General features: G+C 44.5%; 1 protein-coding gene across 8 annotated transcripts in view; it reads right to left on the bottom strand.

Moving 5' to 3' along the window:
• Window positions 1-27,783, bottom strand: part of LOC141057065 (ankyrin repeat and fibronectin type-III domain-containing protein 1-like) — a 314,853-nt gene that overhangs the window by 78,881 nt on the left and 208,189 nt on the right. For 4 of the 8 annotated variants that reach the window (XM_073553577.1, XM_073553579.1, XM_073553578.1 and 1 more), the window contains one exon: window positions 3,166-3,291. The exons of 2 other annotated variants lie outside the window; for them this stretch is intronic. In XM_073553577.1, coding sequence (XP_073409678.1) covers window positions 3,166-3,291 — 126 coding nt within the window. Of the gene's footprint in view, window positions 1-3,165; window positions 3,292-9,902; window positions 10,107-27,783 lie in introns of those variants that run through there. 2 more of the 8 variants (XM_073553582.1, XM_073553583.1) reach the window with 2 other exon arrangements.

Genomic DNA, 27,783 nt, shown 5'->3' with positions numbered 1-27,783 from the left:
CCAGAGCTGCACTCACTATTCTGCTGGTGGAGTCACTGTGTACATACATTACTGATCCTGAGTTACCTCCTGTATTATACCCCAGAGCTGCACTCACTATTCTGCTGGTGCAGTCACTGTGTACATACATTACTGATCCTGAGTTACATCCTGTATCCTGTATTACACTCCAGAGCTGCACTCACTATTCTGCTGGTGTAGTCACTGTGTACATACATTACATTACTGATACTGAGTTACCTCCAGTATTATACCCCAGAGCTGCACTGACTATTCTGCTGGTGGAGTCACTGTGTACATACATTACTGATCCTGAGTTACCTCCTGTATTATACCCCAGAGCTGCACTCACTATTCTGCTGGTGCAGTCACTGTGTACATACATTACATTACTGATCCTGAGTTACATCCTCTATTATACCCCAGAGCTGCACTCACTATTCTGCTGGTGCAGTCACTGTGTACATACATTACATTACTGATACTGAGTTACCTCCAGTATTATACCACAGAGCTGCACTCACTATTCTGCTGGTGGAGTCACTGTGTACATACATTACTGATCCTGAGTTACCTCCTGTATTATACTCCAGAGCTGCACTCACTATTCTGCTGGTGCAGTCACTGTGTACATACATTACATTACTGATACTGAGTTACACCCTGTATTATACTCCAGAGCTGCACTCACTATTCTGCTGGTGCAGTCACTGTGTACATACATTACATTACTGATCCTGAGTTACATCCTGTATTATGTTCCAGAGCTGTGCTCCCTATTCTGCATGTTTCAGAGCTGAAAATCTCCCATTGCTGACTATTGTCAGGACCTCTGCTTGCTGGCAGAGCCATAGCTTTCCATTCCTGGGCAGCAGAAAGGAAAATTGTTTAGAGAGTGTGATAGTAGATAGATGATCTCTCTATTCTGGTGAGCCCTGCTGCACATTTTCGGGTCAGTCTTTGGATGCTCCCAGTGGTCATTTCTATTCTCTGACAGCAAACAAGAGATCTTGAAAGTGCACAGCTGACACACAATGTATATTAGAAGTTATTTACTGATGTGAAGATGTTACCCCAGTATATGGAAGCGTATGTGTCCCAGATTAATGACCTGTGTCACCCCTGTATACAGCCCCATCTAGCTCCTCCACCAGCTGCAGGCACACGACCGACGGCGGCAGTCACTTGCACATTGTATACGTCTTTGTGACGGCTGCCAGAACAGCAGGAATGACGCGATTTTCCATGGATGTGACCAGAATGCCTTTTTTTTGTTTTTGCTTCCTTAGGGCACATTACCTGGTTCAGAAAAATTTGGCAGATATGACAATGATGTTAGTTATGAGGGAATGTCAGGCCGAGTCCTAATGACAAAGATCGCACTGTCTCCACTGCGGTTTACTTCTCGTCAGGCACATTATATACGGCTGACACCTGCCAAGTTGTGAGATCAGACAATCACCGCTAAAGAGGCAGGAAAGCGGCCATTCTTGTAACACACATCATTATATATAAATTTGGCGTCACTAATAAAGCTGATCCGTCACCTGATAGCACAATACAAACCGCGTACATTGTTAGCTCACTTAGACCTGATGTGGCCGATGTCCCTATTGTGAACATCCATATTAGAAAAGCTGCTACGAAAATTAATAATCATTTTAGGAGTTCAATGTATAAAAGTCTAATTTCAATTTTAGCATTTAAAATCCATATCAGAAAGAGTGTATACAGTAAGTCCACCGGCCTCATCAGGTCTGTGAAATCTATTTCATAATGTATTGTGAAATCTGGTGACAGATCCACTTTAGTATTCAGGATTTTCAGCTGTTACCCAAAATGAAAAACGATTACAAAGAGCTTCTCTCTGGGAGATATGTCCGGTATTTCACAGACAACTCACGGATTTCAATGGGAGCTGTGTAATACTTAATTTTCCCTGTGGGGGCACTGCAGGAAAACTGAACACTTACTGCCAGATTTACCCATAGATTACATCTGATTAATGGAGGTCGCAGCAGGAGGATGGCTGTGTGGACAACATCTACTTGTTAGACGAGTCCATTGACAAAGTAGAGAACATCTTTTAGGGTGAAATGTCCCTTTTAATGTTCTGTGTGTCTTAAAGGCGGTGTCACGTTTTAGGCAACCCCAAATTATTAGCACATTTCCAAATGCTTTCTAATTGCCAATATTTGCCCCATCAATGTTCCAGCTATGGATTGTCTAATGGTCATAGTGTCTGGTTACTCCATAGAGCCAAGGCCTCCAAATGTGAAACAGTATTTGGGGCCTACAAAAATGATCACCATTCCGGGAGAAGCTGTATCTTCAGTCATTATATAAGAAAGGGGCACAATTTAACTTCAGGAAGCAAAAGTTCTGAAGAACCTCTACCACAAGGGTGTAGGCACCATGGCAGGCAGCATAGCTGTCAATATGCCAGAGAAAAAAAACAAATGCAGATGGCTAGGAATTCAAGGACCAAACATATCACTGAGATGTCATGCCCATCGTGTCACCTTAGGAAGATGGTCATGGTGAACTTGGCCAAATCCCAAGTTGATGAACAGGATCCCAAAACTACAGTAATTTGATACCTAACATACATAAACTTGAGTTTAGGTTCACCATGTCACAATGGATCTACACTAGAGTTGAGCGAAAAGGTTCCCTAGACCCTGTTCCAGAAGCCACATTGGTTGTCCATGTCCACCAGGTTGGTGCAACATCATCATTATAGCAGGACACACGCATGACATTGGGCCAGGCCTACTAATTAGAATAGGTGCTGGGGATGCTGACAAGTAGGAGGTTTGCAGGGCTCTGGTTCAGGGTCCACGCAGTAAAGAAATCTTTATGCTCAACCGTGATCTGCACATAATGGATGTATATCAATGAGGTTGTGTAGAAGACAACCTTCATTAGATCAAGACAACCTTCATTAGATCAAGTCTCAATTGGAAAGACAACAACCTTTGCAATACGTCAAGTGGTCAATGAGATCTTAACTATTTTTATGACTCATGCAAAACTTGAGATACCCAATCCAAAATTTGTAAAGTCTATAAAGAACATCCAACATGGCACCAGACCAGAACTGTCTACTCTACGACCACCATGTCTTTTCCGTAGGCCAGTCCGGCTGCGTCCCACTATTCTCACCATTCAATGCTCAGTGATCGTGGTCTGAATGCGGGCTGCTCCAGCGGTGCGGGCTCAGCATCGTTCTTCTCGGACCTCTCCTTCAGTGACAACCTGTGGGTTAGCTTTGAGAAGCCTCCAGTGGACCTGCGGGTGGGATAAAATAGGAGGTGTTATTGGAGCCTCCTGGACAACTCTCCTTCTTCGCCGCTCTCAGGACCAAGGACAGAGCATCTATGGGTCTTCTAGGGGAAAAGAAAAATCACAATTTCTCCCACTAAGCCATGACGGTTCTTCTTAAATAATAGAAATGTTGGAGAATGGTACTGTACCGCATTGTATCACCGGCTATTTATAGAGTGCACAGACTGTGCTGCAGCAGCAAGATGAATCATGGCAGATATGCAGTGTCTGTGCAGGCATATGTAACCAATACCACTGACAGTAACATGGACAACCCCTACCAACACACACAAACAACCAGCGCTCGGATGGGCTGCGACGTCCGCTCGCCCCGGGGTAACGGCCGGGCTTTCAGGATGGTCAAAGTCTTGATTGAAAACAATTGTTGCCCAAGGAGAAATCACATTATGTGATCTCGGTAAGGCGGCAGCTTCCCTTTGGGCACAAACTTAGTGCTTGTGTGTATGTGCTGTGGACGTGCGGAGGACGTGCGCGTATAGATGCAGCTGCGAGCGCTGCACAAGCAAATGGAGGAATTCAATAACCCACTTCATTTGTAAATGGACTGCGATATGATGAGGAGCCGCTCTCGAGGGAAGCCCCGATATGTCTGCCAGCCGAAGGACAGGGTTCATGTGCAGGGAAGCCCTGAGTCTAATTCAGTCCTTCTCCTGCCATTCCTGAGCATCGACTTAAACCTCGCGCCCTCGTTTGATCTCTCAGTCTGCAGATACTTAACGCACATTTATCACCTTCATGGCTCTGCCTAACGCATCAAAATCACCAATGTTAATAGGTCCGGTAATTATAAGCCGCTCTGCTTTATAGAAGATATCCCTGCTATAAAACCAAAAAAATAGATAATAGATACATAGATGAGAGTTAATAGGCAGATAATAGAAGATGATAATAGATTATAGATAGATAGATAGATAATATATAGATAATAGACAGATGATAGATTATAGATAGATAGATAATATATAGATAATAGATGATAATAGATTATAGATAGATAGATAATATATAGATAATAGATAGATAGATAATATATAGATAATAGATGATAATAGATAGATAGATAATATATAGATATTAGATGGATGATAGTTAATAGATAATAGAAAGATAATAAATAGATGATAATAGATGGATATAAAGAAAGGGATAGATAATGGATAGATAGATAAGGGATAGATATAGAGAAAGAAAGATTATAGTGATATTTTAACCCTTTATCACATTGATCTGCCCTAACCTGCCATACAATATAATGGCCGCACCCTTTGATCTCCGCTTGCTGTAAGTCAGTGGAACCCACGTAGATAAATGCATGGAGAATACTCCGGACTTGCGGCTTCTATTATGTGGGATCAGTCTACGTCTTATCTGAAGGCGCAGGGATGTATTTTTATTGTTCTTTTAGTATTTATTTCCGTCCCTGGCCGTTTCCCACCACCTGTCAATGCTTCTCTTACTAACATCCTACTGACGTGGAGGCAATGAATAATGGAGTAAGGACAGGGAATAAGACGAAACACACACTCTCATTATCAGAAATAAAATGTGATGGTCTTTACCCAGAATCCCCTGTGGTGAGGGACCCACGGTGGGGCGTCTTTACGACTACATGGCTGTGTACATTTTTCGGGCCCCCTATGGGATCACGCTTCATAACTGTTCTTTGATGAAAAAAAGTTGAGCACGGATTTCACATCTCATTTCAAGTTGTCAGCCCCAATGATTATCTAGGATTTGTGATGTCAGCTGGTTGTCAAAATAAGCTCCAGAAGGGAGATGGCGGCACTTCAGCCCCGCTGCTGGGTATTGTTCGGCTCTGCTTCATACAGAGGAGCCGCTATGTGGAGCGCAGCGACTTTTCCCTCATTAGCGGGGGGAGTTGCCGGATGCAAAACTGGATCACCAAGGGGAATAAACGAGGGGGCCAAGCAGTGAAGAACGCTTTTATTAGGGGGTCTGTCCAGCAACATCAGTTACAGATGGAGGACTACAGTGATGTGCGCACAGGGGGGGGGCAGAGATACAGGACTTACACATCATGCGGGGAAAGATGGAGCTGCTGTCTAGTATGGCCGCAGCCCGCTCTGGGTACTGACCTTGGATGGGGGAACATTATGTGCTGGGTGGGTTCTGTCCATCTCTCCTACAATCCCATCTTGGCTGAAAAGTATCCAAACCAGTGATTAACTTATAAGCCTAGGCTTATATCCCAAAGGGGGCAAACCCTGAAGCCCCTATATTGGCCCCAACAGTCAAGGTTGGTCTCCTCTCTTTAATATTGGGGATCTGTGAAGGACTCTGCATAGGCAGAAATAAGGAGCACTGGGCAAATGTCTGTCTTTGTGGTTCCAGTCTGACCTATATAAATATGCTCCACGCTTTTTACAATGGCAGCGGCCCGGCAAAGACCTGGAGTCAGACCATGGTCACGAAAAGGTCAAAAAGTGCTGATTGTTTTTAGAATAGAAAAAAGTGACAAATGGGTTAATGTCAAATCCTTCTTCAGGATTTCAGTCTCGCTTTACAGCGCTGCATTGGAAGGCTAAAAATCTGTAATTATATGAAGTCTGTTTGGAAAAGCTGATTCTGGAAGTATTAGCATATTTTCCACTGATGTACTGAGGGCAGAGACGCAGCGTTACGATTCATAAGCCGACCGTCCGTCCCATATAGTCAGTTATGTCCATAGCTCAGCAGTGATCCCACCGGAGTTGGGGAGTTACAGCCCCCTACACCTGGTTCCTGCCGCCGGGTACAGGTGATAAGATGAGTCTGATATAAAGGAGTTCTAGAGAATTTCACACCTGTGCTGTGCCGTTCCTCTGTTACACCTCCTGGAATTATAGGACTACATTCGACAATTAGGAGTCACCATTTCCCTTTATGAATGGGGCGTGCTCCTACACACACTGACACTGTCCAATCAGTGCAGAGAGTGGTATACACGCCTTTAATCAAGCAGAATGGTAACGCCCTTTTGTCAGTTCCAGGAGGTATAACAGAGCACCGATGCAATGCAAAGTCCAAGTAGTTAATTTCTGGAGGATACACATAAAAATTGTCAGCATTGATGATCAGTTCCCTATAATAGAGGGAATACTAAATTTAGGACCCCGCCATGAGTCTATGAGCCAAGAAACTAATCACACTGCAGCCTCTGTGGCTAGCACAGGAGGAGGAAGTGACCGGACATGTAGCGGGTAGACATGCCCTGTCCTTGTGTTTCCATTAGGACTGTAGCAGATAAAACAGGGTTCGGACGTATGCACTGATGGGGCCATAGACCATATAATGGTGCTTGGAAAGCGATCGTATGCCCTGTCGTGCATCGTTTTCGGGTGTATACGCCTACTGGATGCGGACACTGACACAGTCTGCTACATCTGAGTGTCCGCCTCCAGTAGGCATACAGGCCATAAAACGATGCACGACTGAGCGCACATTCGCTCTGCCAGCACCATTATCGTCTATGGCCCTGTCGGCACATACGCTGAATCCCGTTTTACAGGGAGGTACAGACACAAGTCCCGGCAGGTGCCTGCAAAAGAATGACAATAAATCACACTTTCACAAAGCTCAAGCTTCCTCTTTACAAAGAGGTTCTGCAGCAGGTGAGACATGTCAGGCTTTTCTCTCCACTTCTACTTTTTGGCTAAGAAAAACAGAGTATTAAAAACCATAGTGTGAATGGGGTCTAACTAAAGAAATAGAGGGCAAATCCAGAGATATCGGAGCACCTCGGGCTCTCGGTAATTGGAGCTTCGGTTTTCCTGTTCCGTGTGACATTGAACCTCATGGTGGTCAAGGTTCGGTTCCAGGGATCGGACCCATAAAGCAGACGCTATACTGACGTCAATCTAAATCTGTCCCAATTGTGTCCAATGAAATGTAAAAAGCCATCTAGTATTAGTATTCAGGCAGGCGCCATGAAATCTCATTTCCATCTTCATAGATGGGATATTTTCAGACAAGCACTTTTGCAAATACAAGAAATTTAGCAATTTGCTGCTTAATAAAATGTGGAAGTCTTTCTTGAAATATTAACAGCTTTCTTTTCTTTACAGCTCGTTGCCTTGGAGACCGACCACTGCTGATCAACAGCAAAACATGCTCAGTGCTTTTTTTTCCTAAAGAGCTTGTAAGCGCTGCTTTGAAGCTGGCCACGATCGCGCAGTTATCACTTTTCATATTGTATACAACTTATTGTTGTGGACACCGACCACCGCTGCTATCTAGCGTGTAAGTGTTGCGATGAAACTTCCTGGGATTCGGAGCTAACCACACTTTCCAGCAATCCTGGATAGTTTAAAAACTTTGCTTACAAGCTCAGTAGAAAAGACCTTGTAAGCGCTGGTCAAGTACTGCTGTCTAGCAGCGGTGGTCTGTCTCCAAGGCAATGAGCTGTAAACAAAAGTGTTAATATCTCAACAATGGCTGACATTTTTAATACACAGTAAATTGCAAAATTGTCTGTACTTCCAAGCACTCTCCGACAATAGCCATATATGTTGTTGGGAATAACGCTTTCATTCATACAGAAGCCCCGGTCCACGCGCTTCAAGGCCCAGGGGACACCAGAAATGCAGGAGCGATGTTCGTGAGCCCCATTGTGAACAAGGACTGATGTGCAGCGCTGTGGAATAGGTTGGCGATACATCCAAAAATGAAATAGATGCAAAGGGATACACAAAGCAAAATATCTAAAAATGGCTTGATAATGCAGGTGACCTGCAGATGGAGGGGTATGCGGCTACTAGGGTTACAGGGTGCTGCAGGTACTGATCATGATCCGCGTCCCTCTTTAGTGGCGCAGGCTTAGGTCCATCTCTCATATTGCTCCCCTGTTTCGATCTGCCGTACGGAATGGGAGTCAACATATGTTAATGAGGTTTAATAATAGCGCAGGCGAGCGGACGCAATTATTGCACCTGTCATCAGCCGGAGAACAGGTGGACGCTCGGCAGCAAGCAGTCACTTCATCACGAGGGATCGATGGCCGGTATTAGGTTTTGGGATCGCATTTCTGAATAAATAGTTTTAAATGCAGAAAACAAGACCCTCAGCCGTAGACCACCATAGACGGGTATCCTGCATTACTTTCTGCCCATCAACTCGTCAATGTCATCGTGAGATTCAACAAACTCGGAAATAACTTCTACTACGAGCAGGTGACTTTTACATATAAAAGAGCAAAGCACAAATGCAAAACTTTAAGCCACATTTAGTAATATGTTCCCCTGTCATCCGAAGCAAGTTTCTTGGGTCTCAATGGAGGGGTGGCTGCATTGTCTACAGCAGAGAGAGAAAACGGAACCATGTCATCAATCATAATGGTAAATGTGACCATTGATGGCTAATTTGAAGTGGTGGGTGTGGATCATGATTCTGTAGGTTAGAACCTCAATGTCTAAGCTTGCAATGCTCCTTTAAGGATGAGCTGTCACCAGCACAAAAGTGGCCGGGTTTTGCTCTTATATTATTCCCAGTTCTCCACTGATTATTCCACTTTTTTTCTTTTAGAAATCCGCCATACGGTTCCAGAGATATGGGGCTTATTATTTAGTGCTACTTTTTATGTTATTTACCAAAAGGGGGTGTGTCTCTTAGGTGTATATTGGGGCGTGTCTTTAAAGAGGTTTGCATAATTACCCTGTGAGCCACGCCCCCTTAGGTCATAAAAATTAGCAGTAAATAATAAGGCCCATATCTCAGGAACCATATGGCAGATTGGAAAAAGGCAAAAACTGAAATACTCAGTGAAGGAGAAGGAATAAAATAAGAGTGAAAACTAACTTGGTAATAAAAGCCCTTTAAGAGCAGTTTGTGGGTCTCTTGTTTTTTCAGCTGTGATGGTGGGCATTGTGGTGCTCATGGCTGGTGTATTCACTACTGATCTAAAGTCTAATATCTACATAATATATCAATATGCAAACGAAGAAATGATGTCAAACCACCTACTGAAAAGTAATTCTATTAACTTGCGGAGAAGGGGACTAACATAATCCCGGACCGCTTCACTTACTTGTCAATGAGAGCGATGCAAACCTCGCTCGACTATTACAGAAAGCGCAGAGTCCACGTCAGATGTTCTTATTAATAGTGGGATCTGCACAAGGGCCAAGAAAGGTAATGAAAGGTACCTTCCCCGGAGCAGAGAAGAGTTATTGCAGGATAACATAAGCCGGGGCTGTAACTCCATCCCGGGAACGTCTTCTGGACCCGAATCAAATAATGGGGGAAATAAAATGCATGAAAATGACAGGCGGGTGTTGGTAGCAAATGGGAACAACAGATGGAGACGGGGAGAGGAGTCTCTTGACCCGGGCGTCCCGTGTTCCTGTTCCGAGCAGGATATGCCAGCCACCTGTTGGGGGTTAATCTATGGAGCAATGTCTCGGTTTTTCAGCCCGATACTGTATCTATTTCTGCCACTCTGTCTTGTAACAACTTTGCAGTGGGTTCCATAGATGCAATGAATATCTCTTCTGTAATCGGATGCAAATGATAGAAACCCGCATTATTCTCCGTCCCCGCTCACTTGCATTAACACTTACCTGCTCTTACTCTACCCTGACTCCGTATCCACCTCCAGAAGAATCTAGGATCCGTTAACAGCATCCCGGCACATCAGTTATGTGGAGGAACTTGATGCGTCACCTGTCCGTCAGCAGATCCCTCGCTGCCCATTGTGGTCCCCCCCGACACCCCTCATACCTATGGCTGCTCACCTCTCTATCCCTCTCGTTCTTACTCTTTTCTGCCCCTCTCCGTAGGTCTTTTTTCCCAATCTTGTTTCTATAGAAACTAGAATAGCTGGGGGAGGGGGGGTGGACTGTCACGGCCCCATGTGACTAAGATTCCAACACTGAAGAATCTCTCCACGTTTTTTGCTGGATACAGGCTTCTTTACATAACAAGCCATTGTCACTGGTACCCGAGGAGTGAGAATAGGCCGACGGGGAGAGGACACCACTCGTAGGTTAATCGCATAGGGCCGACAGATGTACAGGATCCATGGAGGCCCTACAGTAATCTACGCCCATCGGCAGGGCACAGGTCTATCATTAGTGGTAGAAGTTGTAACCCATGTCTATACAGCTCACATACAGGACGCGTCCCCATTCTACACACACGATGAGGCCCGATTATACAAATACACACGCAAGATGGGGTGCCCCATTATACACACACAGGACGAGACCCCATTATACACATATATGAGCAGGTGCCCCATTATAAACACACAGGACGAGACCCCATTATACATATACAGTGGATACGGAAAGTATTCAGACCCATTTACATTTTTCAATCTGTTTCATTGCAGCCATTTGGTAAATTCAAAAAAAGTTCATTTGTTCTCATTAATGTACACTCTGCACCCCATCTTGACTGAAAAAAACAGAATTTTTTGCAAATTTATTAAAAAATAAAAACAGAAATATCACATGGTCATAATTATTCAGACCCTTTGCTCAGACACTCATATTTAAGTCACATGCTGTCCATTTTCTTGTGATCCTCCTTGGGATGGTTCTACTCCTTCATTGGAGTCTAACTGTGTTTAATTAAGCTGATAGGACTTGATTTGTAAAGGCGCACACCTGTCTATATAAGACCTCACAGCTCACAGTGCATGTCAGACCAAATGAGAATCATGAGGTCAAAGGAACTGGCCAAGGAGCTCAGAGACAGAATTGTGGCAAGGCGCAGATCTGGCCATGGTTACAAAAGAATTTCTGCAGTACTCAAGGTTCCTAAGAGCACAGTGGCCTCCATCATCCTTAAATGGAAGAAGTTTGGGACCACCAGAAGTCTTCCTAGACCTGGCCATCCAGCCAAACTGAGCAATCATGGGAGAAGAGCCTTGGTGAGAGAGGTAAAGAACCCCAAGATCACTGTGGCTGATCTCCAGAGATGCAGTAGGGAGATGGGAGAAAGTTCCACAAAGTCAACTATCACTGCAGCCCTCCACCAGTCAGGTCTTTATGGCAGAGTGGCCCAACAGAAGCCTCTCCTCAGTGCCAGACAAAAGAAAGCCTGCATAGCGTTTGCTAAAAAAAACACATGAAGGACTCCCGGACTATGAGAAATAAGATTCTCTGGTCTCATGAGATGAAGGGAGAACTTATTTTTGGTGATCATTATAAGTGGTATGTGTGGAGAAAACCAGGCACTGCTCAACACCTGCCCAATACAATCCTAACAGTGAAACATGATGGTGGCAGCATCTATGGGGGTGTTTTTCAGCTGCAGGGACAGGAAAACTGGTTGCAGTTGAAGGAAACATGAATGCGGCCAAGTACAGATATATCATGGATGAATACCAGAGTGCTCTGGACCTCAGCCTTGGCCAAAGGTTCACCTTCCAACAAGACAATAACCCCAAGCACACAGTTAAAATAACAAAGAAGTGGCTTCAGAACAACTCTGTGACCATTCTTGACTGGCCCAGCCAGAGCCCGGACCTAAACCCAATTGAGCATCTCTGGAGAGACCTGAAAATGGCTGTCCACCAATGTTCACCATCCAACCTGACGGAACTGGAGAGGATCTGCAAGGAAGAATGGCAGAGGATCCCCAAATCCAGGGGTGAAAAACTTGTTGCATGATTCCTAAGAAGACTCATGGCTGTACTAGCTCAAAAGGTGCGTCTACTCAATTCTGAGCAAAGGGGCTGAATACTTATGACCATGTGATATTTCAGTTTTTCTTTAATAAATTTGCAAAAATTTCTACATTTATGTTTTTTTTCAGTCAAGATGGGGTGCAGAGTGTAAATTAATGAGAAAAAATGAACTTTTTTGAATTTACCAAATGGCTGCAATGAAACAAAGAGTGAAAAATTTAAATGGGTCTGAATACTTTCCGTATCCACTGTACATGAGGAGGTGCCCCATTACACACATACATGATGGGGTGCACCATTATATACATACATGAGGTGCCCCATTACACACACATGACGGGGTGCACCATTATATACATACATGAGGAGGTGCCCCATTACACACACACATGACGGGGTGCACCATTATATACATACATGAGGTGCCCCATTACACACACACATGACGGGGTGCACCATTATATACATACATGAGGAGGTGCCCCACTACACACATACATGACAGGGTGCCCCATTATATACATACATGAGGAGGTGCCCCATTACACACATACATGACAGAGTGCCCCATTATATACATAGATGAGGAGGTGCCCCATTACACACATACATGATGTGGTGCACCATTATATACATACATGAGGTGCCCCATTACACACACACATGACAGGGTGCCCCATTATATACATACATGAGGAGGTGCCCCATTACACACACACATGACAGGGTGCCCCATTATATACATACATGAGGAGGTGCCCCATTACACACATACATGACAGAGTGCCCCATTATATACATAGATGAGGAGGTGCCCCATTACACACATACATGATGTGGTGCACCATTATATACATACAAGAGGTGCCCAATTACACACACACATGACAGGGTGCCCCATTATATACATACATGAGGAGGTGCCCCATTACACACACACGACAGGGTGCCCCATTATATACATACATGAGGAGGTGCCCCATTACACACATGACAGGGTGCCCCATTATATACATACATGAGGTGCCCCATTACACACATGACAGGGTGCCCCATTATATACATACATGAGGAGGTGCCCCATTACACACATACATGACAGGGTGCCCCATTATATACATACATGGGGAGGTGCCCCATTACACACACACACACACGCCAGGGTGCACCATTATATACATACATGATGAGGTGCCCCATTACACACATGACAGGGTGCCCCATTATATACATACATGAGGAGGTGCCCCATTACACACATACATGACAGGGTGCCCCATTATATACATAAATGGGGAGGTGCCCCATTACACACACACGACAGGGTGCACCATTATATACATACATGAGGAGGTGCCCCATTACACACACACGACAGGGTGCCCCATTATAACACCCCTGACGAAGGCACGCCGCCAAAAAGCGCGAAGGGGTTGTGGCGCCACAGCTGTTTACAGGTAAACCATTGTTTCCTATACATCTGCGGCACTATATGTTATATGAATTAATATTTTAGTTAGTACCTTGGTTTTGTGTCCACTGCAGTAGCTTTATGCACTATGCAGCAACTTGATTTTAAATCCCTACTGCAGGTCATTGTATCTTGGTATATTCGTATAACTATATCTATATATAATACTAGCTGAAGAGCCCGGCGCTGCCCGGGCATAGTAACTAACTGTGGTTAGTTATAGAAATTTATAATTATCCTCCATCCCATAGTCCCGTGCCCATATACCCATCATACATATCCACGATCCCATAGGCCCGTGCCCATATACCCATCATACAATACCCATCATACATATTCGCCATCCCATAGTCGAGTGCCCATATACCCATCACACATCCTTCATCTCATAGTCCCATGCCCATATACCTATCATACATATCCTCCATCCCATAGTCCCGTTCCCCTATACCCATCATACATATCCTCCATCCCATAGTCCCGTGCCCATATACCCATCATACATATCCTCCATCTCATAGTCCTGTGCCCATATACCCATCATACATATCCACGATCCCATAGGCCCGTGCCCATATACCCATCATACATATCCTCCATCCCAGTCGAGTGCCCATATACCCATCACACATCCTCCATCCCATAGTCCCATGCCCATATACCCATCACACATCCTCCATCCCATAGTCCCATGCCCATATACCCATCATACATATTCTCCATCTCATAGTCCCATGCCCATATACCCATCATACATATTCGCCATCCCATAGTCGAGTGCCCATATACCCATCACACATCCTTCATCTCATAGTCCCATGCCCATATACCTATCATACATATCCTCCATCCCATAGTCCCGTGCCCATATACCCATCATACATATCCTCCATCCCATAGTCCCGTGCCCATATACCCATCATACATATCCGCCATCTCATAGTCCTGTGCCCATATACCCATCATACATATCCTCCATCCCATAGTCCCGTGCCCATATACATATCCTCCATCCCATAGTCCCGTGCCCATATACCTGTCATACATATCCTCCATCCCATAGTCCGGTGCCCATATACTCATCACACATCCTCCAATCCATAGTCAACCATTATGACATCATAATGAGCGGCGGCAGGGCTTGCAACCTTTGATGACATCAGCGTCGCCATGGCAACCATTGTGACATCATAATGAGGGGCGGAGCTTGGCACACACACACTGCTTCCCCAGTATGCAAATAGGGGCATTGTGACATCACAATGAGGGGCGGGGCTTGACGCGCACACACTTTTCCCCTCAGTATGTAGATAGGGGCAAAATTGTTTGGTGAATTGGAACGCGCGGGGTTAAAATTTCGCCTCACAACATAGCTTAGGACGCTCTCGGGGTCCAGACGTGTGACTGTGCCAAATTTTGTGGCTGTAGCTGCGACGGTGCGGATGCCTATCCCGGACATACAAACATACACACACATACACACATACATACTTTGAGCTTTATATATTAGATTTTTCTGCTGCTATTCTATTAATGGTCCCTGTGCAGCTGTGGTGCCACAATGATTCTTGGCTCACCACTGAGCGTTTGGGCTTTATTTGTGCCTATTACTGTTTTTACCATTGCTGTATTTTTGTTCTAATAAAGATAATGTTTTGTACCTTATAGTTTTATAGTTCTGTGCGCACCCTCCCTTTATATCTGTTCTGATACATGACGAGGTGCCACACTATACACATACATAATGAGGTGCCTGATTATACACACACACACACACACACATGAGGAGGCGCCCCATTATACACATGCATGATGGGGTGCCCCATTATATACATACATGACGGGGTACCCCATTATATACACACATGAGGAGGTGCCCCATTATACACATACATGACGGGGTGCCCCATATACACACACATGAGGAGCCCCATTATACACATACATGACGGGGTGCCCCATTATATACATACATGAGGCGCCCCATTATACACATACATGACGGGGTTCCCCATTATACACATACATGACGGGGTGCCCCATTATACACATACATGACGGGGTGCCCCATTATACACATACATGACGGGGTACCCCATTATATACACACATGAGGAGGCGCCCCATTATACACATACATGACGGGGTGCCCCATTATACACATACATGACGGGGTACCCCATTATATACACACATGAGGAGGCGCCCCATTATACACATACATGACGGGGTGCCCCATTATACACATACATGACGGGGTGCCCCATTATACACACACATGACGGGGTGCCCCATTATATACACAAGACAGGTTGCGTCTTTATCCACAGACGTGATCAGATTCTCCATCATACATACATGCTACCAATGATAATCATTTCTGCACCGCAGTGAAAGTCCCATCATCACATCATCCTTCTCTGCAGCGCGGCTCTGCCGTGGAGAGTAAGGTGAGAAGCTACAGACAGCTGCAGTATGCGCCAACCGGGCTCCACATAGTAAAGTCTATAGATACACGGGGATCGCATGTGTGATGACCGACGGCTTGTGTCTCACACACTACACATAGTATTGATGATGATGAAGATTGCACATTTCATCGCTGTAGACCAGAGTATACATTGCACTATATGAAATGAATCAATTTGTAACTTATGATTCATTTTGCAATATTCTATATTGATAACTGGCTACTTAGATCCAAATTCTGTCTCTTCCATTTCCTTTTTAATATATAATGTCCATGTCCGGTGTGCTCTGACACAGTGTGAAGGTCTCTTGTGACTAGATGAGGCAGCTTTGCTGGGTAATCTCATAATTTTAGCTTAGATAAAGGACATCGCTGTGTCACCTTGGAGCGCCAGCATAAGCAAGAAGGAGCAAGAAGGTTTTCATTCACTGACAGAATGCAGAATTCTAGAATATGGCAATGAATGGAAACACAAAATAAAAAGTTGCAAAACTTTTTATTTGAAAGAAGGAAACTTACATTTTAGATTATTACAGGAAACTCAAGCAAAATAAGTAGAACATACAAGCTCCAGAGAGATGTCCCCATGGGTTTGATTCCCACGCAGGACTCCAATACTGCAACAGACCGGGGGCACTATACGGCCCACTGAGAAGTGTGTAACCCCATGAGTTATGGCCATTTTTGAGTTCTTTGATCTGGGGGTCCCGGGGTCCAACTATGGCCGACATCTGCATAGCGTTAGCTTGTTCTTCCAATGTCAGGTCGTCAGGTCACAAAGAGACAACTGATGGCAATGTCCATACTGTGCTGTGGAATACAAGATGGAGAATGTGCCCCATCCACATTACACCGACAGGAGCTTTTCTCACCTCCTGTTCTACATAGAATCATAGAATCATAGAATCGTAGAGTTGGAAGGGACCTCCTGGGCCATCTGGTCCAACCCCCTGCTCAAAGCAGGATTCGCTAAATCATCCCAGTCAGATGTCTGTCCAGCCTCTGTTTGAAGACTTCCATTGAAGGAGAACTCACCACTTCTCGTGGCAGCCTGTTCCACTCATTGATCACTCTAACTGTCAAAAAGTTTTTTCTAATATCTAATCTGTGTCTCCTCCCATTCAGTTTCATCCCATTGCTTCTAGTCTTTCCTTGTGCAAATGAGAATAAAGTTGATCCTTCTACAATGTGACAGCCCTTTAGATATTTGTAGACAGCTATTAAGTCTCCTCTCAGTCTTCTCTTTTGCAAACTAAACATTCCCAAATCCTGCAACCTTTCCTCATAAGACAGGGTTTGCAGACCGGTCACCATTCTGGTCGCTCTTTTCTGAACTTGCTCCAGTTTGTTGATGTCTTTTTTAAAATGTGGTGCCCAAAACTGGACACAATATTCCAGATGAGGTCTGACCAAAGAGGAGTAGAGGGAAATAATGACTTCACGTGATCTAGACTGTATGCTTCTGTTAATACATCCTAGAATTGCATTTGCCTTTTTTGCTGCTGCATCACACTGTTGACTCATATTCAGTCTGTTATCTATTAGTATACCCAAGTCTTTTTCACATGTGCTGTCACTTAGCCCTATTCCTCCCATTCTATATATGCTTTTTTCATTTTTATCATTTTTATTGCCCAGATGTAGTACTTTGCATTTCTCCCTGTTAAAAACCATTCTGTTAGTTGCTGCCCACTTCTCCAGTTTATTTAAATCTTTTTGAATCCTCTCTCTCTCTTCTCTAGTATTAGCTATCCCTCCTAGCTTTGTGTCATCAGCAAATTTAATCAGTTTACCCTCAATTCCTTCATCTAAATCGTTGATAAAGATGTTGAACAATACAGGGCCCAGGACAGAGCCCTGTGGTACCCCACTTGAGACATTCTTCCAACTGGATGTGCAGCCATTTACGACCACTCTTTGTGTCCGATCACTAAGCCAGTTATGAATCCACCTAACAGTTGCCTTGTCCATTCCATACTTAGTCATTTTTTCAATAAGGATTGTGTGAGACTTTGTCAAATGCTTTGCTGAAGTCAAGATATACTATATCTACAGCATTTCCTTGATCCACCCAATCAGTGATACCATCATAGAAGGAAATTAAGTTAGTCTGACATGACTTATTAGTTACAAACCCATTCTGACTCTGTTTAATCACTTCATTCTTATCCAGGTATTGACATACATGTTGTTTAATAATTTGTTCAAAGATCTTTCCTGGTATAGAAGTCAGACTCACCGGCCTATAGTTGCCTGGGTCCACCTTCTTCCCCTTTTTGAAGATAGGAACAACATTTGCTCTTCTCCAGTCTTCTGGCACTTCTCCTGTTCTCCAAGAATTTTCAAAGATTATGGAGAGGGGTTCGAAAATTTCTTCTGCTATCTCCTTCAGTACTCTGGGGTGTAATTCATCTGGACCTGGAGACTTGAATTCATTTAGGTTAGCTAAGTGTTTCCTCACTATCTTTCTGTTTATAGATATCCTGGATTCTTCTATTCCCTTAATAGGACAGTGAATAACAGTTGATGTTACATTTCCTTTCTGAGAGAAAACAGATGCAAAATAGGAGTTTAAAAGTTCAGCCTTCTCAACATCCTGTCTTACCATTTCATCATTTTCATCCTGTAAAAATCCTATAGCATCTTTGACTTTTCTTTTACTTTTGACATATCCCCAAAATCCTTTATTATTGCTTTTGACATCTCTTGCAAGCCTCAATTCATTTTCAGCTTTAGATAATCTGATTTGTGCCCTGCAGGTTCTGCAGACAGCATTATATTCTTCTTTAGATATGCCTCCCTCTTTCCATTTTATAAACATTTTTTTCTTCCTTTTTAGCATGTGCTTAAGTTCTGTGTTCATCCATCCTGGTTTCCTTAAATGCTTCCTATTCTTCCCTCTTTTCGGAATTGTTAACAACTGTGCTTTGAGAATTTCATTTTTCAAGATTTCCCATCCTTCCTGGACATTTTTGTCTTTAAGGATATCCAGCCATTGGATCCCTCCAATTCTCTTTCTGAATCCTTTAAAATCTGCCTTTCTGAAATCTAACCTTGATGTCTGAGTCTTCACAGGTCTTCCGCCTCTAGTTATCCAAAATTCTAAAATAGCATGGTCGCTACCTCCTAGGGTCCCAGCCACTTTTACCTCCTCAACCATTTCCTCCCTGTTTATAAGGATTAGATCCAAGGTAGCAGTTCCCCTTGTTTTCTCCCTTACCTTTTGGAAGATAAAGTTGTCAGCAACAGAGGATAAGAATTTCCTTGACCTGTTAGTTTTGCCTGAGAGAGATTCCCAACAAATGTCTGGATAGTTGAAATCTCCCATGACAACTATGTCATATTTTTTGGAGAACTTGGCCATTTGATGCATAAAGAGTTCATCCATATCTTCAGCTTGCACAGGTGGCCTGTAGTAAATGCCTACAATGGTGTCCTTTCCATTGTTCTGTCCTTGTATTCTTACCCAAACAATTTCCACAGAACTCCCAGTCTCTGAAGCTTCAATCTCTGTGCAGATATACGCGTTTCTAACATACAATGCGACACCCCCTCCTCGCTTATCAAATCTGTTTCTTGCAAATAAGTTGTATCCTTCTAGTCTTGTATTCCAATCATGTGTATTGTCCCACCAAGTTTCAGTGATTCCAATGACATCATATTTCTTTTCCTGTGTTAGTAGTTCCAATTCTCCTTGTTTGTTGCCCATGCTTTGTGCATTAGTATAGAAACATTTTAGTTTGTGATTGGTTTCTCTTTCTCCAATATTTTTATTAATTAGATTCTTTCGTCTTTGTTCTTCCTTTCCACTTCTAATAGCAGAGTTCTCAATAGCATTTGTCAGGTGTATGGCTTTTTCTGGTCTTTTGCTTCCCTTCCCATGTTGTTCTAGTTTAAAGCTCTCCTTACAAGTGTAGCAAGGCGACTTCCAAATACATGCTTTCCAGTCTTCGTAAGGTGCACCCCATCTCTAGCAAGTAGTCCATCGTATAAGTAGTTCACTCCGTGATCCAGAAGTCCAAATCGTTGCTGACGGCACCATCGACGTAGCCAGTTGTTCACCTGCAGAATCTTATTCCACCTCCTTGTTCCATGGCCATCCACTGGGAGGATGGAAGAGAAGACCACCTGCGCTCCCAGTTCTTTCACTTTCTTGCCTAAGTCTTCAAAGTCTCTGCAGATGGTTTCCAGGTCGTTTCTTGCGGTGTCATTTGTCCCCACATGTAGTAGCAGGAATGGGTAGTCATCTGTAGGTCTGAAGAGTCCTGATATCCTGTCAGACACATCTTTAATTTTTGCACCTGGAAGACAGCACATTTCTCTTGAAGTTATATCCGGTCTGCAGATAGCGGCCTCTGTTCCTCTCAACAGGGAATCCCCCATGACCACCACTCTCCGTTTCTTCTTCACAACATTTTTCTTTCTCCATCCAGGAGGACTCTGAAGGCGTACAAGGTTGCTGTTTGTTGGCAAAGTCTTATCCTGATGTATTTCTTCATCGTTTTCCTGCGTGAGAGCCTGGTACTGGTTCCTGAGAAGTATGGGTGCTGACTGCCTCCTGATCCTCCTGCTTCTCTGGGTCACATGTCTCCATTCCTCTTTTTCTTCAGGTGCACTTCGAATTTCTTCTCTTTCTGTAACATGAAGAGATAATTCTGCTCTGTCCAAGAACTCTTCACCTTCCTTAATGATGTTCAACGTAGCTGACCTCTCTTCGAGATTTTGCAACTTTTCCTCCAACAGGGACACAAGCTTGCATTTGTGGCATGTGAAGTTTGGCTTTTCCACTGGTAAATCTGTGAACATGTAGCAAGAAATGCAGCTCACCAAATGGCTCCTGGCCTCTTCCATCTTGAGATTTCTTAAAAACTATGAAAGATGAGCCAAAATTCGGCGCGCGGTTTTTCCGATTTCCTCTTTTCAGCTGCAACGGCCAAAACCCAGTGATCGTTGAGCCCGCGGAGACTCTTCACTTATCCCAGAAGGCACTGGGAATATGCAAATGATCTCCTCAAGACTGTTCCCCTGGTTTTCCGATTTCCTCTTTTCAGCTGCAACGGCCAAAACCCAGTGATCGTTGAGCCCGCGGAGACTCTTCACTTATCCCAGAAGGCACTGGGAATATGCAAATGATCTCCTCAAGACTGTTCCCCTGGTTTTCCGATTTCCTCTTTTCAGCTGCAACGGCCAAAACCCAGTGATCGTTGAGCCCGCGGAGACTCTTCACTTATCCCAGAAGGCACTGGGAATATGCAAATGATCTCCTCAAGACTGTTCCCCTGGTTTTCCGATTTCCTCTTTTCAGCTGCAACGGCCAAAACCCAGTGATCGTTGAGCCCGCGGAGACTCTTCACTTATCCCAGAAGGCACTGGGAATATGCAAATGATCTCCTCAAGACTGTTCCCCTGGTTTTCCGATTTCCTCTTTTCAGCTGCAACGGCCAAAACCCAGTGATCGTTGAGCCCGCGGAGACTCTTCACTTATCCCAGAAGGCACTGGGAATATGCAAATGATCTCCTCAAGACTGTTCCCCTGTTCCATGGACATTATGGAATTAATCTCCATTTTGCAGCTCTAACAGCTTCCACTCTCCTGGGAAGGATTACTACAAGACCTGAGGGAATTCGTGGCCCTTCATCCAGAAGAACGTTTTTTGAAGTTGGGGAGAGACCGGGCTCATAATCTCCATTATATGTATTGGATGTGGCTGAGGTTTGGGCTCTGTGTCATGTTCTTCCATTAAACTCCCCTTCCATGTCTGTATGGACCTTGTGCACTGGGCACAGTCATGGGGAACAGAATAGGGTCTTCCCCAAACTGTTCCTACAAAGCTGGAAGCTAAAATTATTATTATTATTATTGTACATTTATATAGCGCCATTTATTCCATGGCGCTTTACATGTGAAAAGGGGCAAATATAGACAAGTACAATAAACATGAGCAATACAAGACACACACAAGTACAGAAGGAGAGAGGACCCTGCCCGCGAGGGCTCACAGTCTACAGGGGATGGGTGATAGTACACTAGGAAAGGGTAGAGCTGGTCGTGTGGCGGTTCAGTAGACTGAGCATCACTGCAGGTTGTAGGCTTGTCGGAAGAGGTCAGTCTTCAGTTCAAGACATTGTCCTCAATGTCTTGAACTGTAGAATTTAGAGTTCCCATCACTGGGACCAAGAAGCCGAGGCCGACCCCTGATAATAAGCTCATAGCTTTATCCTCCTGTACCATCTATACAGCGAGCACAACGTAGTCAGGGGGTAACGTTCTTGTGGAATCACCAAACCCAGACTCCTCCATAAGACGCCAGATAGAGAAGTGTGATCTGTCACTGTGCAGAGCACATCTTTTCCAGAGTCCAGTGGTGGCAACTTCTGATGCTCGGCATTGTGCTTGGTGATGTACGGCTGCATGCAACTGCTCGGCCATGAGGCTCCTAGCGGGGGCGCAGTGTTTGTGCTAATGTAATACCAGATGAGGTCTGGACTCTGCACTTTTGGAGTCAGCAGAGAGGTGGTGACTTTTCTGCTCTTTACTCTTCAGCACTCGGCCCCCGCTCTGTAACATTACAGGGTCTCCTCTCTTCGTGGCTGAGTTGCTGTGGTTCCTTCCACTTCTCAATAATATCACTCACAGGTGATGGAGAAAGATTTAGGAGGATGAAATATCATGGATGGACTTGTTACCCCGATGGCTCCTATTACAGGACCACGCTGGTATCCGTGAGCTCTGCACCATCGGCCGTTCTGTCACAGGTTAGTAAAGGCAGAGGGAATGGCGGCGGGGCCAGAGGTTATGCACTGGAGGGAAGAGGGGGCAACAGGTCCGAATGTTATATTCTGGGGGTGACGAGGTCAGATGTTATACACCGGGGAAATGGGGCTGACAAACAAATTCAATTACTAAGATGTTTGTCCCAATTCTTTCCCCATAGAGAGGATGTTAGCCCCATTTAAGCCATGGGACATGCACAATGATAGAAAATACAAGAGAAGGAGACAGGCAGGGAAAAAAACATTGAGACAGATGACAAAACTACAACTCCCAGCATGCCCAAATGCTATGAGTATGATTAGTTGTATTTGTGGAGTAAGGGGCAGGATGTACTTAGAGAATCATCAATAGTGGGGTTGCAGATCTGGAAGCCAATTTTGGGTTCTGGTGCCTGGGGGGGGGGGGGTTGAAGATCCCTCTACCATGGCACTATAGCTGGCAAATGACATTTAGAGGGGGAGGTGTTGGAGCTTCCAGCTGCACCCCACATGTAATGGACACTCCGTACACTGATGCGTTTTGCTATATATTATGAATGGTGACAATCTCTTCCCATCACACATGTATTCCGCTTCATGTTTGGCAGAACTGCTGACAAGAGATATTGGAAGCATTTTCTCTACTCCCCTGAGCGCGCCTTAGGGGTCCAATTCACTGTATGAAGGATAATCCCATTTGTCAGCACACAAGTCAGAAGAGTCGCTGCTTAACTCTTTCTCTGACAAGGTCACAGACCTCACGGCTCCCCACTGCTCTATCTTCAGAGTCGCAGCATTATACAGTGTGTCGCCAAACTCTTGCTGTGATGGTGCGTTGTTATAGGATATACACTGCTTAAAAAAATAAAGGGAACACGTAAACAACACAATATAACTCCAAGTCAATTACACTTCTCTGAAATCAACCTGTTCAGTTATGAAGCAACACCCATCGTGAATCAATTTTTCCTGCTGTTGTGCAAATGGAAGGTAGAAATGATGGGCAATTAGGAACACACCCCCTATAAAGGAGTGGTTCTGCAGGTGGGGACCACAGGACCATTTCTCTTTTCTCAACCTTTTTGGCTGTTGCTTTGGTCACTTTTGCATTTTGTCATTGCTCTCATCCTTAAAGGTACTGTACAGTAGCATGAGGCAGTGTCTACAACCCACAGAAGTTGCTCAGGTAGTGTAGCTAATCCAGGATGGCACATTAATGCAAGCTGTGGCAAGAAGGTTTGCTATGTCTGTCAGCGCAGTGTCCAGAGGCTGGAGGCGCTGCCAGGAGACATGCCAGTACACCAAGAGATGTGGAGGGGGCCGTAGGAGGGCAACAACCCAGCAGCAGGACCGCTACCGCCACCTTTGTACAAGGAGGAACAGGAGGAGCACTGCCAGAGCCCTGCAAAATGACCTCCAGCAGACCACAAATGTGCATGTGTGTGCACAAACTGTTAGAAACTGACTCCATGAGGATGGCCTGAGTGCCCAACGTCCACAGATGGGGGATGTGCTCACAGCCCAACACCGTGCAGGACGCTTGGCATTTGCTAGAGAACACCAGGATTGGCAAATTCGCCACTGGCGCCCAGTGCTCTTCACAGATGAAAGCAGGTTTGCACTGAGCAGATGTGATAGACATGACAGAGTCTGGAGACGCCGTGGAGAGCGATCTGCTGCCTGCAACATCCTTCAGCATGACCGGTTTGGCAGTGGGTCAGTAATAGTGTGGGGTGGTATTTCTTTGGAGGGCCGCACAGCTCTCCATGTGCTAGCCAGAGGTAGCCTGACTGCTATTAAGTACCGAGATGAGATCCTCTGACCCCTTGGAGGACCATATACTGGTGCGGTTGGCCCTGGGTTCCTCCTAATGCAGGACAATGCCAGACCTCATGAGGCTGGAGTGTGTCAGCAGTTCCTGCAAGATGAAGGCATTGAAGCTATGGACTGGCCTGCCCGTTCCCCAGACCTGAATCCGATTGAGCACATCTGGGACATCATGTCTCGCTCCATCCACCAACGTCATGTTGCACCACAGACTGTCCAGGAGTTGACAGATGCTTTAGTCCAGATCTGGGAGGAGATCCCTCAGGAGACCATCCACCGCCTCATCAGGAGCATGCCCAGGCATTGTACAGTAGGGAGGTCATACAGGCACGTGGAGGCCACACACAATACTGAGCATCATTTTGACTTGTTTCCACTTTAATTTTGTCTTGTTTTGATTTTCATTTTGACTTGTTTCCACTTTCATTTTGGGGGTCTCTCCAAATCCAGGCCTCCATTGGTTCAAAAATTTGATTTCCATTGATGAGTTTTGTGTGGTTATGTTGACAGCATATTCAACTTTGTACAGAACAAAGTATTCAATGAGAATATTTCATTCATTTAAATCTAGGATGTGTTATTTGAGTGTCCCATTTATTTTTTTGAGCAGTGTAGTATGATTACAGGGGGTGCAGTGGTTACAGCTGCTCCTAAGGGGGATCTACAAAATCTCTACTATACACCGGAGGCCAGTCTTGTATAAGCGTACATTATTAAAGGGGTTTTTCTCTTTGGACTATCCCTTATTCTTAAAAGGCCACCCCCAACAATAAGCGTATCACAAGGCATCTTGCTGTTGAAATATTCCGCAATCAATATCTTTAAGAGATCCTGGTAGGGAGTTTTTCATTTTCTTACAGTGCCCCTGCAGGAAAAAATGAAGCATTACATACTGTAGTTCCCAATTAAATTAATAGGCTGCCGGGATGTGCCGGGTCCTCCAGAGGGTGAGACGCTTTTCTTTCAGGGTAGGGCGATACGGTCAGCTCAAACGTCGCACACTCCTCCACTATGGTGGTCTCCAGAGTAAAACAAATACCCAAAACTCTTTTATTTTTCAGTTCTTGCAGCTGACGAACTGCCTGACATGGGCTGTAATAACATCTATGGCAAATGTTAGTCACTGACTCTCATCCTTTAAAAGTATAATTATGGATCAAGCAATTCAGCAGAAAACTCTGGTAGAAAATGGGAATTTATGTGACGAAGTATCAGAGGTTTAAGGCACAGTTGTCTCATAAAATAACTTATTTGCCTTTTCCCCCTATGACAACACTTCCGGTATGGCTAGAAATAACAACCAGGTGTTTTTACCTTATGGCTGTGACTTTTCCCAGTGAGAAATGCAGAAAGGGAGAAATGTAGAAAGTGAACTATGGCTTACTGCTAATCTGCTCCTTAGATCCTCCTCTATGATCCATTGTATAGGACTGCTAAACAAGCAGTGGATCCCATAATGGAGAACACGGAGCAATATTCAAAAAATGGCTATTTACTTTAATGTCTGCATGTACTGTAATACCACATATCCCCTGTAGTGGCCGCTGCAGGGGAAATGATCAGTCAAAGAAGAAAATCAGAGACGATCTCTGGGTCTCTGGAGCTGAAACTCTGATTTAATATAAGACTGTACCAGTTTAGAAATACATGGCTGCTTTCTTTCAGAAACAGCGCCACCGCTGCCCACAGGTTATGTCAAGTACTGTAGCTCAGTTTCCTTGAAGTACATGCGGTTACAATGCTGCACACAATGTGAGGACAGTTGTCGCTGGTCTTTGCAGAAAACAGCCAAGTAGTACTAATTCAGGACAAGTCCTCTAAAGGGTCTGTGTGTGATACAAATACAAGAGAGAAGTGGAACAACAGTTCTAAATAAAACCACGGTCACGATCCAGTAAAATCCCAGCGATCAGTCACCGATGAGCGGAGTGAACACTTGAAACGAGGAGGTTGCGCAGGCTGAGTTCTGAGCGGCCGCAGACGCCACTGCTCAGGAGGAAAGATTAAGCCTCGGGCCATGAATTGTAGAACAATAAGATGAACTGTAGAGAAAACAGTCGGAGGATTCTGTTGTTTCAGGAAACATGAGGATCGGCAGAGAGAGGAGCCTCGACTGTGCCCGGAGCCGTCGCAGCATTTGGGGAAAGCACGGAAGATGTCACTTTCCTACAGTTACGCTAATTATTGAAACATGGTATAAACAGGAAATATATAACACACTACTAAGTATCAATACAAAAGGAGAAGTCTCCAACTATCATGAAACTACTACATCCAGAATCTGATTGAAACCAAAAATGTGTACTGCTTCATCTCACCTCTGGGAGTGCTGCAGGGAAACTGAACTCTAGCTGTGCAGATCACAGCTAATCATTGGGGATCCCAGCATCGAGACTTCTTGTTATCTTATTTTTAGAGTGATCTCTAAACAAAACAGGATCAAAACTGGACAATCCCTTTACAGACAATCACATTTTGACCCAAACTCTAACTTTTAAAGCACAAGGAGACCCAAATAATAAAACTCAAAAGGTCATATAAAAATTATCCAGAGGTGACCAGTCATGGGCCACAGTGGAGAGGACCGTACCACTGGCATCAAGGCTCCATCACTGAATGGTGGTGCCAGTAACACATCATGTGATCACTTTGGTCACCGTAGGCTGTCGCAGTCATGTGCTGTTCACAGGAGCGCTGCAGAAGGGTCAGGGCTACATCGCTGGGGGAGAGCCAATGAGAAATATTGCTTTTGGTATTTTACAATATTGGCATCGGTTGTTTTTTTTTTTTTTTTTTTTACATTCTATATTTTGGATAACCCCTTTAAAAGTAATCATAAGGCCGGTTTCACATGTCTGATATTCATGGTCCATATATGGAACGTGATATCGGGACCGGTCACGGGTGCCTCTGAGGCTCTTCAGGAGGGGTGGTAACCCATGGCCAGTCCGGACATCATGTTCTGTATCCAGAACACAAATGTTGGAGGTGAGAACCCAAACTTCATATTCACATGCTAGAGAAACAGTTTGTGCTTCAGAGCTGAACTTCCTATTGGTATTAGGAACAGTCAGCTAGTTTGTGTATTGTGGGCAGTTGAGGTGGGTGACCGGATGACTCCATAACTACAACAGTGATACAGTGAGTCAGGAACGACCACATGACAACCACATACTCGCCCCAGGTTCGGGTTTTGCAACCTTCTATTACTGTGGTCTCCATAATTTCAGGTATATACAAACCAAAAAATGCCAATTAGGTTTTAAAAGCGCAGCAGAAACTCAG

Source organism: Dendrobates tinctorius, unplaced genomic scaffold, assembly GCF_039654945.1.
Source record: "Dendrobates tinctorius isolate UK_male_01 unplaced genomic scaffold, ASM3965494v1 ptg000202l, whole genome shotgun sequence".
NCBI classification, from domain to species: domain Eukaryota; kingdom Metazoa; phylum Chordata; class Amphibia; order Anura; family Dendrobatidae; genus Dendrobates; species Dendrobates tinctorius.
This window is presented reverse-complemented; position numbering and strand designations above follow the sequence as displayed.